Source organism: Euwallacea fornicatus, chromosome 17 (assembly GCF_040115645.1).
Source record: "Euwallacea fornicatus isolate EFF26 chromosome 17, ASM4011564v1, whole genome shotgun sequence".
Lineage (NCBI taxonomy): Eukaryota > Metazoa > Arthropoda > Insecta > Coleoptera > Curculionidae > Euwallacea > Euwallacea fornicatus.
The window spans coordinates 1,737,018-1,756,181 of record NC_089557.1 but is presented as its reverse complement, the minus strand read 5'-3'; the positions used below and the strand labels follow the sequence as shown (position 1 = coordinate 1,756,181).

The 19,164-nt window shown below is 38.3% G+C and overlaps 3 protein-coding genes across 5 annotated transcripts; 2 read left to right on the top strand and 1 right to left on the bottom strand.

Moving 5' to 3' along the window:
- The first annotated feature begins 414 nt into the window (after positions 1-414).
- Tom40 (Translocase of outer membrane 40) lies at positions 415-3,103 on the top strand. Its single transcript, XM_066292393.1, has 4 exons — positions 415-758; positions 825-1,317; positions 1,470-1,657; positions 1,717-3,103. The coding sequence occupies exons 1-4, from the start codon at positions 605-607 to the stop codon at positions 1,854-1,856; spliced, it is 975 nt and encodes a 324-aa protein (XP_066148490.1). The 5' UTR covers positions 415-604; the 3' UTR covers positions 1,857-3,103.
- Rbbp5 (retinoblastoma binding protein 5) lies at positions 3,088-6,289 on the bottom strand. Its single transcript, XM_066292389.1, has 12 exons — positions 6,003-6,289; positions 5,904-5,929; positions 5,520-5,664; positions 5,345-5,468; positions 5,154-5,286; positions 4,918-5,099; positions 4,748-4,867; positions 4,481-4,674; positions 4,252-4,427; positions 4,099-4,197; positions 3,909-4,044; positions 3,088-3,313 (listed from the first exon to the last, which is right to left on the bottom strand). The coding sequence occupies exons 1-12, from the start codon at positions 6,019-6,021 to the stop codon at positions 3,234-3,236; spliced, it is 1,434 nt and encodes a 477-aa protein (XP_066148486.1). The 5' UTR covers positions 6,022-6,289; the 3' UTR covers positions 3,088-3,233.
- A 240-nt stretch (positions 6,290-6,529) lies between these two features.
- Positions 6,530-12,835, top strand: LOC136344441 (maternal embryonic leucine zipper kinase-like). 3 transcript variants are annotated; one of them, XM_066291915.1, is made up of 10 exons: positions 6,530-7,011; positions 7,063-7,245; positions 7,302-7,562; positions 8,583-8,777; positions 8,830-8,994; positions 9,052-9,292; positions 10,286-10,340; positions 11,389-11,542; positions 11,964-12,067; positions 12,336-12,835. In XM_066291915.1, exons 1-10 carry the CDS (start codon positions 6,790-6,792, stop codon positions 12,679-12,681), a joined length of 1,926 nt encoding a protein of 641 aa, XP_066148012.1. In that variant the 5' UTR covers positions 6,530-6,789; the 3' UTR covers positions 12,682-12,835. The 3 variants fall into 3 exon arrangements, with proteins under 3 accessions (XP_066148012.1, XP_066148014.1, XP_066148013.1); XM_066291917.1 differs by having other exon boundaries at positions 6,531-7,011; positions 8,830-8,991; XM_066291916.1 differs by having other exon boundaries at positions 6,533-7,011; positions 11,392-11,542.
- The last annotated feature ends 6,329 nt before the right edge of the window (positions 12,836-19,164 follow it).

Genomic DNA, 19,164 nt, shown 5'->3' with positions numbered 1-19,164 from the left:
GCACGCGTCAAACTGGCTTTAAACAAAATCGTATCAGCCGGCAAGAAGTTCAGCGCCCGGCGTTTGTTTTGAATCCGGCCCGGAGTTTTGTGTCGATCATCCACGAAGACAACGAAGATTCCCGATTGTAAAAAAGAATGCACATTGGGCACCTATAATACAGATAACTCTCAATACCGCCGCAGTTACATAATTAGAGAAAAAGATTTCCTGAACTGAAGTAAATGAACGATCCTTCACAATTTCAATGGAACCTCATAAATTGATGAGCTATTTGAAATACTGTTAATTGAAAATAACAAAAAAGCGACGCGTACTATTTAAATGATCCTATTTTGAATTAGTCGTATTGATAATAGATGCTAGATGGCGCTAGTGCAGTATTTATCGACAGAATAGACAAGCCATGGTTTTGACATTTCCCTTTTGTCAGCCGAATTTTCCGAAATTTTCAGAAAATGTGGAGATTTATTAACGATTTCCTTTTTAGATTAAGAAATCATTGTTAACACTTATTAAAAATCTTGCGGCCAGCGTCACCGAAGCTGCTACACACAAATTCCAGATCATTAGTACCGTGTTTAGTTAAGGATTTACAGAAAAAATGGGTAATGTACAAGCTTATTCTGCACCACCACCACCTCCACCCCCGCGGGCCGCTTTTCCCAAAGAAAAAGTCGAGCCAGAGGTGAAAACCTCCCAAGAAGAAACCATCGAAAATCCTGGACCTCTTGAGGAAATCCACACAAAATGCAAAAGTAAGAGAGACATAACCTGTAAAGCCTAAAAGGGCAAACTTAAAATAAATTGACAAAATCTTGTAGACGTGTACCCCACATGCTTTGAAGGAGCCCGAATAATGCTGTCTAGAGGTCTTAGTAATCATTTCCAAATCACCCATACAATAAATATGAGTTCAGTAACCCCTAGTGGTTATCGGTTTGGAGCTACATATGTAGGAACGCAACAAATATCTCCAAGTGAAGCATATCCAATTTTACTGGGAGATATAGATCCCAGTGGAAACTTAAATGCTTCGATCATACACCAGTTTCAACCTAAAATTAACGCCAAATTTGGGGCACAAGTACAAAACTCAAAGTTTCAAGTTGCTCAACTGACACTAAATTATAAAGGGAGCGATTATACGGCGAGTATGACAGTGGCGAATCCAGACATTATTAACAATTCTGGGGTAGCAGTGTTGCACTATTTGCAAGCAGTAACTCCACGGTTGGCTTTGGGATCAGAGTTGGCTTATCAGCGAGGCCCTGCTGTGCCAGGAGGGGAAATTGCTTTGCTAAGTGCAGCTGCAAAGTAAGAATATACTGAGTATGAGTCTATTTTCTTTAGGTTGTGAATCAACTAATTTTTCTAAAATGTTCTTCCTTCTTCAATAGAATGACAGTATTATCTTAGCGTAGTATTAAAAAAAAAAAAACCATCTAACTTCAGCGAATTTTCTATAGATACACAACAGAAAACTATCAATTGTCTGGAACAGTAGGAGTTTCAGGAGTGCATTTATGTTACTACCAAAAAGCTAGTAAGCAGTTACAAATAGGTGTTGAATTTGAGGCCAATAACCGAATTCAAGAATCAGTGGCATCCATTGGATATCAAGTTGATTTGCCTAAAAGTGAAGTAGCTTTTAAAGGTATTTTTGTTTTTATAGTGAAGAACCATCTGCAAATGTAAACAAACTCCGAATTTTAGGTCACATAGACTCTAACTGGTCAGTAGGTGCAGTGTTAGAAAAGAAATTAAGTCCCTTGCCCTTTACATTAGCCATTAGTGGACTGATGAATCATCAAAAAAATAATTTTAGAGTAGGAGTGGGTGTGATAATAGGTTAAAATAAATGAAAAGGGTAGTGCGTCCAAAGGCAGTAGTTTTCTTAATACAGACGCATATTTTAAATAAATTGTTCTTTGGGACTGCATACACTAAAGTTGTTTTTTTCGAATTATGAAGCTTTTCTGCAAATGTGGTTTTATGCTCATGTATGATTTATGATTTCAGATAAAACCAATTGACATAAGCTTTATTGTTTTGTCGTTTTAAGTCGTTGGATTGACCCTAATGCAATGACAATTAGATGGTACTTCTTGTTGGATAAAGATTCAGTTATATTCCATCGCATCTGATATATTAACGTTGCCTTTCCTTTCCTAAAATCGTTCCTCAACAGAGTACTTCTTCAAAGTCTGAATTTGTTATACATCGCTCGATCAAAGACAGAGGATAGATGAGCATAAACCCACCATTGTAAGTACCAATGATTGAATGGCATTTTAAGCTACAAGTAGTTAACTATTTTATATTTCTTTACACTTTTTTAACGGTTTTTATGGACTATCAACACGTGTGGTACTTGGCGGACGCGGTGAAGCAATGTGTCTTAAGTGTGTGGTTTAGTTGCTGTAAAAAAATAATTGCCCAGAAATATATTATTTTCACATTATTCTACCCTCATAAACTCTGGTAGTGATATAGGTACAAGTATCAGACTTAATATAATCGTTAATTTTCGAAATAAAGTGTTATTAAGAATAACATGAACAACAGTGTATCACCAATTTGTTTGTTTTCGTGGCAGAAGATAAAGTTGATTTCAAACGTGTTTTTATTAAATAATTTTGAAACGATTTACACTATTTTGTCATAATTCCTGACAATAGGCTATGCTAATAAGTAATGCAATCTATACGGTGCTGTACTAGAAAATTGATAACATTTTAATTATGGTGCAATTCAAGGAAATAATATATTTCTGGTCCTGACGATTTTATATTCTATATTCTATAGGAAGACAGTTTGAGCAGAATGATAGTGGAGATCATGTTTTTTCGTTATTATAACAGTTTTTCGCTTCACCTCTATAGGTATCCATGTGAATTATCTGGGGTACTAGGGAGAAAAGTTACATTGAATTTTGCGTTGCCGCCTCATCCCGTAATGCCATTTTCTATATTTATATTATTTTTAGAAAAAAACACGTGTTGGTGATTCATATAATAAGTAGTGTTACTCTCAGGTTGTTTTGTTATCATTTTTTACACACCTATTGTAAAATAGACAAAAATATATTGTTGACAAACAACTGTTTATTAATGTAAATATATGAAATGAAAAATTACAATTAATTATACCAGATAATTCCAGATAAACACGTTGAACTAAAAATCGTACCAGCATAAGAATAATTAATGTTTTCAGAAAGTTGACAATATTCATTTCCTAGGCCTTCCAGCTTTCTTTAGACCAGCGGGCAGTTTATCCTTAGATTTACCGCCTACCAAGGGATGAACCTCTGCAAAAAATTGGAGGCACATTTTTGTACACGCAATAATTTCCAGTATGCTAGACCTCATGCGTGGCCCTGTCCAAACCATGGGAATATCATAGGCTTCATGCAAATAGACCTGCCATCAGCCTTTACCTAGAGTTTCGGCACAAAAAGGTATTTATTTATATACCTACATTGATGGACAATACGCTATTAATTGTCTAGCACTGCAGTTTAAATACACAGACATTTATCACGACACGGCCACCCAACTACACTATAGATAATAAAACAAAATCACGTCACGTAACAAAATCCAAGACAAAAATATAAACAGGCAAAAATAACTTAAAAAAATTTATTTTGGAAACATATGAATAAAACTTAAGCTAAATCCTAATAGTACGCTACTTTGGTAATGCAATAAAGAACACTCCAATATTAATCTCCATTGCATCACTGACAAACAACGACTTAACTTTGTCTACTACTTTTATATTGGTCGTATATCAAAATAAAATCGATTGGATACTTCTTCATGAATTTTCTACTGACATGGTCATGAAAAAGTAGACATATTCATCTACTTTTTAAAACTACCCTCATTTAGCTATGTTACCTCCTTCAGGTAAGTGCTCTAGGGGGATATCATAGGACTTGTATTTTCTCTTTTTGGCCGGTGGGGGACCCGTGTTTTGACTAACTACAGGAATGTTGGTATCTGTTGGAGTCCAATTATCCTCTGGATCTTCTATCTATTGAAATACAGAGTGTCATTTGAAAGAAGTTGAAAAAATTATTGCGTCTACCTCAGGTGCAATTGGAAGGAACTGGAGGCAATCAGTGTTTTCGTCTTCCTCATCACTACTACAGAAAGCAGCTACTCTCTCGACTTGGCAGATGTCAACCTATAAATTATTAAGAAGGGTTCCTGTACTCTCAATGTGCTCTCAAGAATCTACCTCTAAATCTGTATCTTCTTTATCATCTCCGCCACTCGCCACAGACTTATCCTCGTCGTCAAGATCAAATTCACTCTCCCGTTCGTCATACTCCAAATTTTCATCCAATTCTTTAAAGTCTGGCGCGAACGCTGACCAATTCTCCACTTGGTTTTGAGCCCAAACACTAACTACACCTGATTGATAATTGTTTTGAAACTTCTCAACTATTTTTTCAGCGTAATTCTACCTGAGGAGACGCTAGCAATAATAGGCCGTACTGGATGCCACGCTACATCCACCAACAGCTCCCCTTTAGTTCCATGAAGGATTTTTACTAAATTCCCAATGGACTTTTCCCAGATGTACAGGGAGTGCATTCGCGCTGAGCCTGCACATATGTACTCACCATCTCCTGAGAAACAACACTTCTTCCACATTGTTCTAGTTAAACGAAAAATATATATATACATATATATTTAACCAATTCACATTCCTGGTAATTAAATCAACTTACTTATTGACTAAATCTTGCAGTTTTTGAATAGGTTCAGGCTCGCCATCTTTGCCACAAGCCAATATCTCTTTGCTATCATACACCCGTATTATTCGGTCTGCAGTGTTTATCAAACAGTTACTGAAAATATACAGTTCAGTGAAAGTTCCAAATTGAAGTTTTTCACATACTCCCCCCTTCTAGCAAACTCAATACTTTTAACAGCAGTGGCACTTGAGGACCCTAAAACAATCCTGAAGCTGGCTTTAATTTCCAATGTTTTCGCATCTAATATTAAAACTTTGCCTTTGGCATTTCCAGTGTAAACATAGTCTCCCCGTCGATCAAAGCTGGCAACTATATTAAGATCACCCTAAAATCAATCTTTATCAACAATTTACATGATCTGAAGACTTGTTTCCATTACATCATCATCTATAGGTAGCACTTGATGCCTCCCATTAGTATCTACCATCACTGGAGCATGTTTCATAGGGCAAACCAATAATCGTTCCAAATTTCTTGGTTCAAATTGCACCTTTAATACTGGACATGGAAATCTTCGGCATTAAACCACTTTATTTAATAAAAGGCGAACTCAAAAAGTATTGAAATTACCTGTATTTTTGTTCACACTCCCCAGTCAGGACATTCCAAATGCACACATTGTTGTCAGTCGATGCTGAAGCGATTTTATAGCTATTTCTAGACCAACTGACGCTACATATTGGATGCACATGAGCTGAAAGGAGGATTTTGAGTCTAAGTATGATAAGTTATTGGGATAATTTACCTGATATTGTTTTTGCCATTCCCCTGGTCAGGAAGTCCCAAATGACAATTTTCCCATCATTGCTCCCAACAGCCAAGAGGGTACCTCGCTTATTGAAGGCACATGTCAAAGCTATGGATTGGGAGTCAAGAGCACCATCAAATTCCTGGAATTCAGATGAGGTTGAATGGTGTTTGTATTTGAAAGTAAACTTCAGATGATTAAAATAATAAGGAAGTAAGTTTTGGTGGTTTTGGCGCTACTAACAGAATTTTATATAAGTTAAACAAAAGAATAATAGACCTGACATTATTTGTCTATTTTGTTAAATATAAATATAATCAGATTTCTAGATGCTTTTGTGAATTAAGGAAAGGTTTAAAGGAATAAATTATACAGTCTTACCTCTGGATAATTTTGACCAAAAGACTCTGCAATAAAAGGAATTTTGTTAGCAAAATAATCAAGAACTATAATTTTGCAATTTGATAAATAAGACTTTACCTAGCAATTCCAAGTTCATATTGTGAATGGAATATCCGAAGGCTGTTTAAAACACCCTTTTTCTGACAAATTGGTATGAAAAATGTCTGAAAATTAGCCCTATAAGGTCTATTAATGTGTTTAATTAACTTAATACTAAATTAAATCAAATGTTAATTAAACGCAGAGCTGAAACGAGGCATAAAGATGTAATAAGTTAAGCAAACTTCTAACAAAATAATTAATTTAACTCTGATAAATAATAAAAATTAAAATATTTTAAATGTGTTCACGTTGTTATTGTATGGGCGATTTGCAAAAATGTTGTTTACCAGCATAGTCACATGGTTTTGATTGTTGATGTCACTGGTCACCGTCGCGGGTAAGTTCTTTTTCTTCTTTCTTTCTCCTTTCATGCTCATGAAAGTGAGAGAGATATATCAAAACTTTAAGTCATAAATGTGAATATGTACCCCTTTCTTTTTTATGTACAAAATACTTTAGTGCAATAAAGAGAAGAACGTGAGAGGAACAGTACCTTTACTTCAGTTTTCACCGCTATTAAGAAAATTTAAAATTTTGAAATATTCGTTATTTGAAGGTTATATTTTTCCTTAAATTTTTGCCAATTTACTTGTATCTTTGTTAATTCATTCGACTGTAATAATTTTCTGCATTAAAACGACAATACATGCAACAAAAAAATGATATTCTAAGATCCCTTAAATTGTACTTTTCGTTTTTCTTCATTTTGACTTAATTTTCAAACGATCTTATCTCTATTTTCCAAAAGTTTTCAAGCCCAAGAATGGTAAAATACTCGGCTTTAAAGGGATTATATGAGACAGAAAAAACTATAGGATGCGGAGGCTTCGCAAAAGTAAAATTGGCCACCCATTTGGCAACTGGAGAAAAGGTAGCAATCAAGATCATGGATAAAAGACACTTGGGAGATGACTTGCACCGTGTCACATTAGAACTGGAAGCTTTGAAATCCTTGTCGCATAACAATATTTGCCAGTTATATCAAGTAAGTTTTATATTGAAAGCCAGTAAGCCAGCATTATATGCTAGCTTTCAGGTCATAGACACAGCAACCCATTTCTTCCTAGTTATGGAGTATTGTTCAGGAGGGGAACTGTTTGACCACATTGTGGAAAAAAATAGACTCACTGAATCAGAAAGTAGAACATTCTTTAGGCAAATTGTTAGTGCTGTGGCTTATTTGCATAGTCTAGGATATGCCCATCGAGACTTAAAACCTGTAAGCAAATTTCCATGTTGCTCACAAGAACAGGCAGTTATAATTTTTATTTATAGGAGAATGTGCTATTAGATAAGCAGCAAAACCTAAAATTAATAGATTTTGGTCTCTGTGCCAAACCTGAAGGAGGCATGGAGAACCCTTTATTTACATCTTGTGGCTCACCCACTTATGCAGCTCCAGAACTCATTCTTGGACAGCAATATTTGGGGCAAGAAGTGGATGTTTGGGCTATGGGAGTTTTGCTTTATGCCCTGTTAACTGGAAGTTTGCCTTTTGATGACTTGAATATTGATAATTTGTACAGAAAAATTTTGGTAAGTGTGCTTTAAACATTTAAAAGCCAGTGGTGAAATTTGGAAGATTCGTGGTATATTGAAAGATGTTGAATTTGGTTCTATGCAATAAAACATCACTGTATGGTAAGTACTGGGTCTATTACTAAAAAAATTCTTTAGCAGTTGAAATATATACCTAAGTATTGCTTAATATTAGACACAATTTAATACCAGTAAGTAGTGTACTTCAAAGGTAACTGTGGTCTCCATATTTTGACATATTTTATTAAAATGTCTCAATTTAATGAAGTGTTGGTGCGAGGGGATGGCACTATTGTTTTATTTGGAGTGCCTAATCATTATAAATTGGATTTGCCTCAGAAATTAATGTCCAGGTTGGCTCCTGAAGAATTTAGGTACCCAAAAACTTCCAATCAGAACAATTGCCAGCAAAATTTTCTTTCCTAACCCTCAGGTTTACAGTGAATAAAATTAACAAAATGCTGGACGCTGAGATTATTACAAATTTCTTATTTTTTCTTGTGGGATGTTTTCTCTGTCCTTGTACGGCTGGTGTCACTATGGCTCCGGCGATTCTTCTGAATAAAAGAACCAGGAACCGCGTTAGAAATTTCTTAACAGCAGAGAACGGACGGTTTTATCATAATTTAGGAATGCACTGGTCACTAGTGAAGCTAAATTTCGGCTTAAATGTTGAATATTGCTTGCAGATTGAGTTTATTGTGAAAGACTCTGTTATCAGGCCTGATTAGGTAATGAATTTCTTAAGGATAAGTTAATAAAACTATCTAATGTTTGTGATGATGTTTCAGTAGATAATTTCCCAATTTTTTATTTTTACCTTCATAAAATGGGCAGAACGCAATAGCGTGAGTAGGCGCAAGGTGACAAAAAGTTTCGAACTTCTGAAGGGACTGAGATAGCGTTAATCGCGCTCTTCATGTTGTACAAGAGAACACCTCTTGACCGATGTTATTAGTGTGTTTTTTTAAGATTTATGCATAAAGCAAAGTTTCAATTCCCCAATTTTTGATACAGAATGGAAAATATGAAGAGCCTCGTTATATCTCCAGAGAGAGCCGAAAATTGATAAGAGCAATGCTGCAGGTTGATCCCAAAAAACGCATGAAGATAACAGATCTTTTAGGCCACTCTTGGTTAACTTTAGGTGTCTTGGAAGCCGTTGATTTCAGTTCTAAAATCCCTAGTGGTCTAGACTGCGAGTGTGTGCAGGTACCTTTCTTATATAAGGCGGTTCTTCGACGTTATTGGAGGATAATTGTAGGTTATGGCTAAATTTATGAATTCCGACGAGGAATTTTTGAGAACTGAATTAAACAAATGGAAGTTTGACTACAACACGTCGACTTACTTCCTTCTGCTGAATAGAAAAAAGAACGGCCTTAGTTTGAAATTAAATTCGTCCAGAATTCTAAAAACCTTTGAGGCGGTAAAAAGCGGCAAATTTTTGATAAAATTCTTGTAGAAAAATCTGAATGGATTTTAGCCTCAAAACATTCCCCTTATTGAACTGCCTGTGAACATCACCCCCAACCACGAGGTTAAATATTGTCCCAAAATGAGCAACGCATTAAAAATCCCGAGCTGTGTAAGCCCCACAGTAAAGAACGCAGCCCTCAGCCCTTCATCGGGACCATTCGTAGAGCACAAATCTACCCGCTCAGAGTCCGTTGGCCGAAAAGCCGTAAAAAGACCCAGAAGCCCATTGTTGGATGACGCATCTCCTGGTAAGTTTCCTCCATGTTGCAGGGCAATCTTACCCCATTAAAGAATCCCCATAAATCCGGACAAGTTGTCGCATGAATCTGGCGAACGGACGACAGGTGGAGCTGTTAAAAGTTTAAACGAGGCGCTTTCGTACGTCTTTGCTGCTGGTCCTCTCTTTCTTTACGACCCTGCAACTCTTAAATTAGTTGGGGGACTAATAAGGCTCCCCCGGGTCACATACGTTAAGGAACGTTCCGGGATCAGGGGCGGGTTTTTTAATGTAAAAATAGTGGGGTATCATTTTCGTTCATTTAATGGGTGTTTTTTGGGAACATTGTTACATAAACTTCGCAGGGAAGAGCTATTTTTTGGAAGAGCCATAAGAGGCTCGTCCATCTATCTTTTTCATCTTAATTGATTTTGTAATTCTAACCCTTTTGAAGATTGAGAAGATTTAGATGATTAAAAAGAAGGTTTCTCCTTCTATATCCAAATTTTCTCAATTAGCTTTGATGGTTGTTTAATCTTACATCTCGATCAAGATTATCATAAAAATTATAATGTCTGCGCTTGTCTCAGTGAAAACTTACAGAAACTGCTGTGGATTTGGACGAAACCGAAGCCTGTAAGAGAAGCTGCAGGAATAAATCTCAAGTAAAAAATCATAAACTTTAATGCAGACTTAGAAGCATTACAGATTCTGCATTTAATGTCTTAGTGGTGGCAATAAATGTTGGGAAAAAAATATAGGTCTGTGATCAAAAAAAGTACCAAGTCACATCTCCAGGCACGCCGATGGAATGGCTTGTACGATATAATGGCCATTTTAGCTTTTCGCCCCTTAACTGCGACACCTTGCAACTTTCTTACTAACTGAACTTCCGGGCCATTCCTGAGATTTACGGACGCAGTTAAGGATTTAGTTTATTGTTGGGAAGAACTACTACATGTATAATTTGCAAATGTGCATGCTCACAGACAAAACCACGTTCTTCTTTTATTTTCTATTTCAGTGCCATTGAAAAAATGTACGCCGGTCAAAGGGACACCCTCAAAAACACCAGAGAGGTAAGTTTTTCCGATCCCTAATTTCTGTGTAAGCAGCGTGCATTCACTAATTCGTCCGAAACCACTATTTACGCGAGCATATCCCCATAAACAGGGGGCAGTTTGGATCCAGGGCATAGTTTACGGTTTGGGGGCGCTCGTATGCTTCCTGTGTTTACGAGGGCAATTTGTGCCGCCCATTGATAGGGACGACTATCCGCTAATTTGTATGATTACGTCCCGTGATTAGGACTGCCTATTTCTACTAAAATGTGAGCGAATTGAATGTAACGTGTTGGTTTGGTGAATCACAACTGTAGGGCCATTTCCGGAAATTATCCCTCGTCTCTCTTCACCCTAAATGTAAATTGCGGTCCAAACCAACTCCATGATGTTAATTTTTCCTCTAATCACGATTTTTTTACGACTTCGACAAATTTGAAGAATGCCGTTGTACGCAACAAAAAGTGGTCAAGGTTGATGCACTTTTTCACGCCACCCCGTATGTTTAAAATTATGCCCGGCCTACACCTCTGCCTCTATCTCATAGCTTTCAAATTTAAGCCATTTTTCAACCTACGAAGTTTTCATATAATTGCTGTCACATAAATTCTCGGACACTCAGAGTACATTATCATTATTTGATCAAGAATTAATTAATCTTAATGCATATTAATTTATTTTGGTTGATGGTCAGTTGCTAAAATGCTTTTTTGATCGGGAAAAAGGTAAAAAAACGAACCACTGTAACGGTACATTAATAAATCTTTAATTTATGCATTTCGACGTTTCAGTATTACTAGGGAAATCCATACAAAACGAAATATAAATTGGTTTTGACCTTTTTTAATAAACCTTGTTGTGCTTTATCTTTTGGTGTTTGAATTTAGAATTTAATCATGCATAAAATGGTAAATTATTCCACTTTTACATTCTTAAATGAAATATCTATAGACGTAAGGAGGGGCAAATAGTGTTTTCGTTGTGGGGCAAATTTTGAGCAAAAACCAGCTGGATTGGCCCAGCAGTTGATTTTCAAATCAAGGTTAAAATAAGGTCGGTAATTTAGCAGGAAATTAGCTGCTCTTGGAACCGAAACTCCTGGCTCAGCACGCAGAATGTTAGGCAGCTTAGAGAGGTCTCTGTATAAGGTTCGACACGTGTTGACTCCGAAAAAACCACTGGATTCTGTAATTCAAGAACCCGCTGTTCTAAACAATAAGGTATTTCTTTTCTAAAATTGCAAAAATTGCTCAAAAAAGGTCGAACGACGCATTTCTCTGTTTTTAGAGAGCTCGTATTAACGTTAACTCAATTTTCGGGTAACCCATATTTGCACCAACGGTCACCATTAGACGTGCAGGATCTACAGCGTTTGGATTTCTGATTGAGATTTTTTTCCCAAGATGGGTATTCGGCAATAGTTAAAAAAAGCACTTTTTAATGTATTTTGTTCACAAAAATCGACCAAGGCGTTTCCAAAATGCGTTCTTTCAATGACTGAAAAATGTGTCGTTGCGACTACTTACGAGGAGTTTTCTTTTTAAAGAGCAAGTTTCACGGAAGTTGAAATCACTTTGTTTCGAACTTTTCATGTGAACTAACGCTATCTTTACCGGCCCTTTCACATATTTTCTGGTTCAGGACTTGTGCAATGTCTCCACAACCCAATGTCACGATCCAGAGTTGGTCATCACGGAACTGGGCAAGAGCCTGGAAAAAAAAGGAATAATGTGCAAAAGAAAAGGGTAAGTAGTGGTCTCGCAGTGCTCCTTTGATTTAATTTCTTCACCGAGCGGTATTAACCGGAAGTTATCGTCGATGCATACATTAGAATAGCAAATACTGGCCTAAGGAGTTTAATTAGACAATCATACAAATCGCATCTGATTGTCCACGATCGACGGTAATTGCTTGCTAATAAATCCTTGTTTTGATTTAAAATTACCTGATCGAACAGTTAGATTCTTCAGGCTTTTTATTGTCATACGCATAAATCACCAAACTCGATTTCAGCTTTTCCTTGAAAGGCAGCTTGGACCCAAATTTTATCGACCGGTTCGGTGGCTGCTCTTTCGAACTGGAAATTTGCTTCCTCCCCAATTTGGGCCACTTAGCTCCCAAGCAAAACTTGACCCCCACCAAATCTATCCTGAAACAGGGGATCTTAGCCGAAATACCGTCTTCCCATACACAGCGTGTCCCTGAAAATTGTAAGGGGTTCCTCGTGGGAATCAGACGTAAGAGGCTTAAGGGAGATTCCTGGTGCTACAAGAAGGTGTGCGAGCAAGTATTAGCTTTGACTGCCACGGGGTTTAGTAGCGCCAGAGGAAGGGATGGGGTGTTGGAGTCGGCGGTCTAAAGGAGATTGAGACGAGTGTTCTTTATTAGTCTTCAGGAATGTATTATGATGAGCATCGAAGGACGTTGGCGCACGCGATTTAACTCTGTATTATCATGTATTTTTCTTTAACCTTAACGAGTTTTTCTAGCTATAAAGGTATTAATTTTCCTTATTTTTGCGTTCTTTTTTTATTTTAACCCGCTGTAGTGTTCCTAATTGTGATTGTTAATTGTCTCTACAGGAATCTATTTAGCACCAGTATTTGGTGTGTTGCTGGATTAGGAGGGTCAGACATAGAATTGCCGTGAAGATGCGGCGATAAAGCCGCGAAACGAACCTCATTTCCCGGTTTCACTAAACCAACAATAAGAACATTTTTGAGGGGTAGTTAAGCAGCACAATTGTTTTAATTACTTCTAAGGGTTGGTTCCAAAGAGATTGTACAGTGGGACGAAATAATGAGCAAAACTCCTACCATCAAACCTATAACCTGCTGATTTAAGGTAAGCACGTGATAAACCCGGGATGGTGCGGGAATCGGGACCGATTTATCCCCACGTATTGCGTAATTAGCAGTGCAGCCATCAGCCGTTTTGGATGGTACAATAACGAGCAGATCTGGTATCTGAATAAACCCTAAGATCGCGTTATGAACGAGTGGCAACCCATCGTTGCCTCGAATTTGCGTACCTCAGTGGTGGGCCTGAATTTACTGGGTGCCCGTAAAACATCTTAATGCCAGATGCTCCCACAAAAAATGTCTTTTTAGCTGACCATGATAGATCCGGGCAGGTGCGGTAAACGAGGGGTTGTTGCCCTCATCATAGCAATTAAAAAAATATATTTATAACTCGACACTCATTGAAAGTTCATTGCGGCAAACCTAAATTCATGATGGCTTCCTACAGGTATTACTAACACTTTTTTCCGGTTCTTTGTCCGCCAAATTGAGCGTCACACTCGACAAGAGGAAAGAAATCTGGCAGAATCATCATCCGGTGGTACCCAATTGCTTCGCAAAAAAGCGTTAATTAAAACAATTCTCACGGTACGCGACGAGTTTCCTTGTTAAAATAAATATTAATACAAATTAATAGTATGCCTGACATCACTGGGTGCTGATGCTCGTTTTGCATTTTTTGATTTCATATTGGAGAAGTTTTGCAATGGTTATCGTATCGGTTTCAGCCACTATCGAGACGAACTAGCTGGAAAATCCCTTTTTCGCCCTTTTTATTTTTTTCAAACTTCTTACACAGTGGTCCGGAACCCGGTGAAAGAGGGATAGGTTTCCAAGTTTTGTTTCTGATTTTTTCGGCATGTTTTCAGCAATAGCCCGAACTGTGATAGAAATTGAATTCCTCTCAAAAGTAGTTTTCGCCGCTATTTTTGAAGATTTTAGCTTAACACAAGATTGTTTAGACATGGAATGCAAGTTCGTGCAATAAATTCAACAACGGAGGAAGAATCCGACAAATTTCACGGACTTTGTTGCTTCGTATTGCAGCTCCATTTTCAGTATTTCCAATCGAACTTGGGATGTTACGAAAATATCTGGGAAACGGTTTGAGATGCGCGCACGTTCGACGCGTTCGCGTCCTACTGGTTTCCGCTGTTTTTTAGCACATTTACAATTAATATTTTTGAACAACTGGGTTAGGGAAATGGTTCAGTGTTCACATTCAGATTTTCGAACCGTATCTCGAAATCTGTGAGAGGTGGCAGGAAGTTTCCAATCCTGCCCTCGTGTTCTTTTGCGGTCTACTTTCCACGATTGTCCATTTGACTTGGGTTGCCGCACATTTCGTTCCAATTCTTAGAGGACCTGGTCCATCCTCAAAGCCTGTGCAAAAACTACAAGAAGCTTATAAATTATTATAAGAACTAAAATTGCAGTTACATGCATCCAGTGGTATACCGGGCAAAGGTTAATCCGAGGATAACGCTTTCTTGCGTAAATTACGGCGCACCGGCGCGAGTAATTTACGGTACGGAAGCCTTTGTATGCTTTTCCGCAGAAATGACCATCTCCATGGTCAAAGACCCTCTAGTTTTCAAGAGTGTTAAACTCGCGTTTACCATTTCAATAAAATAACCGATAATTGTTAACAGATAAGATTCAGAAAGGTGTCAGGAGGAGATTTACATGGAGCGGCATCGGTGAGGAATATTGCCTCAATGGGACTGTATCACTGGGATCTAAATCGGGCCGGAGCGGTGACTGAGGATCTTCGATGGTATCGCCCGGCTGACGTGTTTATGCTATATTGAGTGTCCGACTGAAGTTCGTTAGAAGACAATTAAGCGAAAGTGATAATTTTCTTCGGCAAGAAACGCACTTGGTGGTCATACAGCGTAACTCCTTTGCAGCTGCGAAGAAGTTTAGGAAAGGAAGCAACTGTCTTGGAAGTTATACTTGGGTGACCACCCCATGTAGCTACCCGCAATTTAAATGCGTTTTTACATAAAAACACCCTATAAAATGCGGCTACTTGGCCGCAGCAAAGTCCGTTTCTTAACTTATTTTGTGTGGTGATTAATCACATCGAATAATTATTAGTATGCATGAAATGGTAACAAATAGATCTCGGTTTGATTTCAGTCGATTACAACCGGCAACGTTGCATTCCTAATAGAAATTGCCTCCGCAAATGGTCCGTTGCAAAAATACCTTATAAGCTCATTACAACCTGAGCCATTATGAGGGAAATTTCACACCTTCCTAACACAATCTATGGGTGTTCCACATTTGGCGTAAAAAATGCAGAAATTGCGGCAATCTCGTTTCTTCCTTTTCTCACCGATACGATCTGGGACCAATCAGATAGCCACGGTCTGCAATGCCTTCTTATACCTGGGGGCCATAATATTTTCAAATCAATTTGACATAAATACGTATTAGGGAAAACAATAACGATCGGCTGCTACCGAATGCGTGAAATACGCATGGGAATCAGACGATTTTCTTCGGCTATAATCGAACAATTGTCGCCTTCGAAGATACGTCCTATCGGCGGCTCTTTACGGGACAGATTACATCTTGGAATTTATATTCATGAGCTTGAATATCGAAGAAATTGATTGTGATTTAAGAAATCCCGAGAAAAGAAGAATTGTTTCAGAAAAGGTGGTCTCCTTTCGGGTCCACGTAGAGCAGGTCAAAAAAGTATGAAGAAAACCTTGGTACAACATTTTAGAAGGTGAGCACCCAAGGGAATGTAATCCCATGGAAAGGGGGGGAGAGGAGGGTGAAAATTATTTTTCAAAAGCGCTTTTGTTTCAGAAAAAGACGGTTTCCTTTTGGGTTCACGTAAAGCACGTCAAGAAGCACGAAGAAAACGTTGTTGCCTCATTTTTCGAAGGTGCGGTCTTGAGGGCACATAGCCCTCCGCGAGGCTGGCCCAAAGTCACCTTTTAAAAGAAGGTTTGTTTGTGAAAATATGACCGTCCATTGGTGCCGCGCAGATCAGGTAAGAAAGAGTGACGGAAATCGCGTTACAGGTTTTTACAAAGGTTTCCCCTGAAGGGGACGGGGCTCCCCTCAAAGTGGGACCCAAAATGGCATTACCTAATCATTTATTGTCAACCATTCAACTATGAATTCTTGTGGACATTAACAGCAACAGATACTTCGCAAACAAAAAATAAACACTTTTGCTCCCGCCAGTGGTGGCGTGCTAAGCAGCATATCAGCGACCGATAAAGAAAAATAAAAGTGTGCGCCACAGTTTTCCTCAAGAGTCCAGCACTACTTTTGCATCAAAACCAGGTTTTCCAAATACGATTCGAAATCGGTTAGAGACACGGACGTGGACAGACATAAGTTATACCGAGTGTCCCAGAAACGGCAATATCAAATCGGATCGTTTAAAATATTAAAAAAGCTGTTGTCGAAAAGGCGCAAATTTGCGTCGACCACTCCGCCGATTTCGCCCCTCTAACGGTTTTCGAGATACCACGCACAGACGCCGAAATAATGTGAAGATTGTTTTTGCTCGTTATCAACCTTTAGCGGTCTTCAAAGCGCTATTTGATGTATACGAATATCTCACGGGTGGCTGATCCATAGCACGCGTCCCGCATTGCGTCTAATAGGCCTCCGGTAACGATAGATGGGGGCCCCTGGGTGTTCTGCAAAGATGCTGCAATAATAGGACCATTGTTTAGTTTACTTTTTGGGAGTTCCTTTCTTCACTATCATAGCGCGATAGTTATCGTTCTTCGATCGAAAGGATACCTACATCAGGAGGAGGTAGTTCTAACTGTTGTTCCATGCGAAATGCGCGCCATCAATCCGTTTTGAATTCGTTCAGACTATTCGCAGTAATAAGAGTGAGTTCGAAAAAAATCTAATTAGCCTAGGAATACCTGCTGAGAATACCTGCTCACAGGAATGATTAATCGCCTCATGGCCTGCGGAAGCTTTTTTGTCTTTTGCTGGAATGTTTCCCTGCGTTTTTTCGCTTTTTATGACTTTATTAGAACCGTCATTTACTGGTGTTCTTAATGAGTGTTTCGGTGTGTGCATAGTAGTCGAATTCGGAAACGTGTAATTTTCTTTCTCCTAACCACCTGCTGAGTTAAGTTCTCCGATGGTCTAACGACCTTTCCTTTAGCACAGTTTCATGTTATGGTAGACGTTTACCTCCAGGTGCCCGCTAAAAACCGTAACCAAAATATGTAAACACAATCAGAAACTGTACTAACACAACTTTAACATGAGCATTGCGTGGAAAAGCGGTATTTAACTGGCAAGTGGAAGCGTCTTTCTTCTGGAAGAGAACACTCGGATGATTTTTGGCGTTAAAGATTCCCCTGACATTTACGGGATTTCAGTTTGTAAAAGTGTGAAGGCTGAAAGTAACATCTGACGATGCCAACACTGCCGTGTTGAGGCGAACAAACATTAAAATAACAAACTTAAATGGCATTACTAATAATAGACCAATAATATATATTGAACAACTATTGAAAACGACCAACGCCTTCTGCATTACACGCATCAATTCGCGTAAACATTAATTTATGAACCCTTTCGAATATACCTAATATGTGTTTAATAATGGCACACGACTCCAATATCCTTTTAATTAGATGTTTCCCATTGCAGATTATCATTTTGTAGATTAACGACGTCAAGTGGCCCCACAAAAAATAGTCAAGGGGATTCGTATCGGGTGATCTGGGAGGCCACCCGTTAGGTTCCAACGGTCAGGGCTGTCGTTCAGAGATTAACGCATAAATAAGCTGAATTGTGATGGTGTCCCATCGTGCACCACTTTTTGCCAATTTTCGAATTGTGATCGTGGATATTTTAGGAGTTTGCACAGCAACAATCTGTCTTTGTGATGTCGAGCGTCTTTTTACAACTAATTTCCCAGCCTCCGAATGGCGACAAATAATATGAAATAGTCCATATTCTCTGGAAAATTGACGATTTCAAGAAATTCGTTTGTCAAGAGATGACTAGGTACGAAATGCATCAGAAATTTAGTGCGAAAATGGCAACAACGCTCAGGAAGATTCTCGATGATCCAGGGTAGTTCGGATCACCGACCATCCATATCAGTAGCGTAACACGTAAACATCTTCTCGAATGATCAACCATGCAGGGTGTAAAGTCAACGAGGGGAAAGAATTAGAATGGACTGTGACATACCAACCTTGCGGGCCACTCTCATCCTACTATTCCATCTATTTCGGCTAGACAGGATTTTTTTAACGTTTTTTCAAAATATGAGAAACCAAGCTGATGAGGCGAATAATGCCAGTTCTGGGACAAAAAGTATTTAGTTGTATTGAGATCTGCAAATCGCACTTCGTTAGCAAAATTCAGCCATGAGCGTCCAACTGGGTGAGCAACATTAAAAGACCTATTTATCGCTCTCGACCTTGTCGATCCGTGTGATTTCCGATTTAAGCTGTTCATTATCCGAGTGAGTGACCATCGTGAAATTTTCATTTCGGATTCATCACATAAGTCTGCCGGTTTTTTGTCTGAAGAAAAAACCAGGAAACAGGAAGTAAAAGTAGCCACGTTAGATAAGACTTTATCTGATCTTTCAGTCGCTTAGTCGTAGGCGTGTGTGCGAGCTGTAATTGATCTCATTGCACTTTACACGGATTTAAATCATAATGATTATTACAAAATATTTAAACGTATGAAATTGCTTTTGGCGATTATGATTGCTACAATATTGACCGGAGAAAATTGCCTGTTCAGATGTAAATAGGCGAGAGGTAGACACACAATTAGTCTTTGTTGAACGGGTTATTAGGAAGAACTCTAATTGATTTTTCTGCTCAAAATCGGTACTATTAAACGGTACTTTCTCGGAGAAGTCTCCATCAATCAAAGAAATAGTTTTTCCGAGCAACTTTGGGCACGCTTCGAGCATTACCAACGGCACGTACTCTCATTGTATTTGTTTAAAACGGCGCGAACAACAATATATTGTTGTTTAAATTATTTATAATTTATATAACGAGCAGCTAGAATTA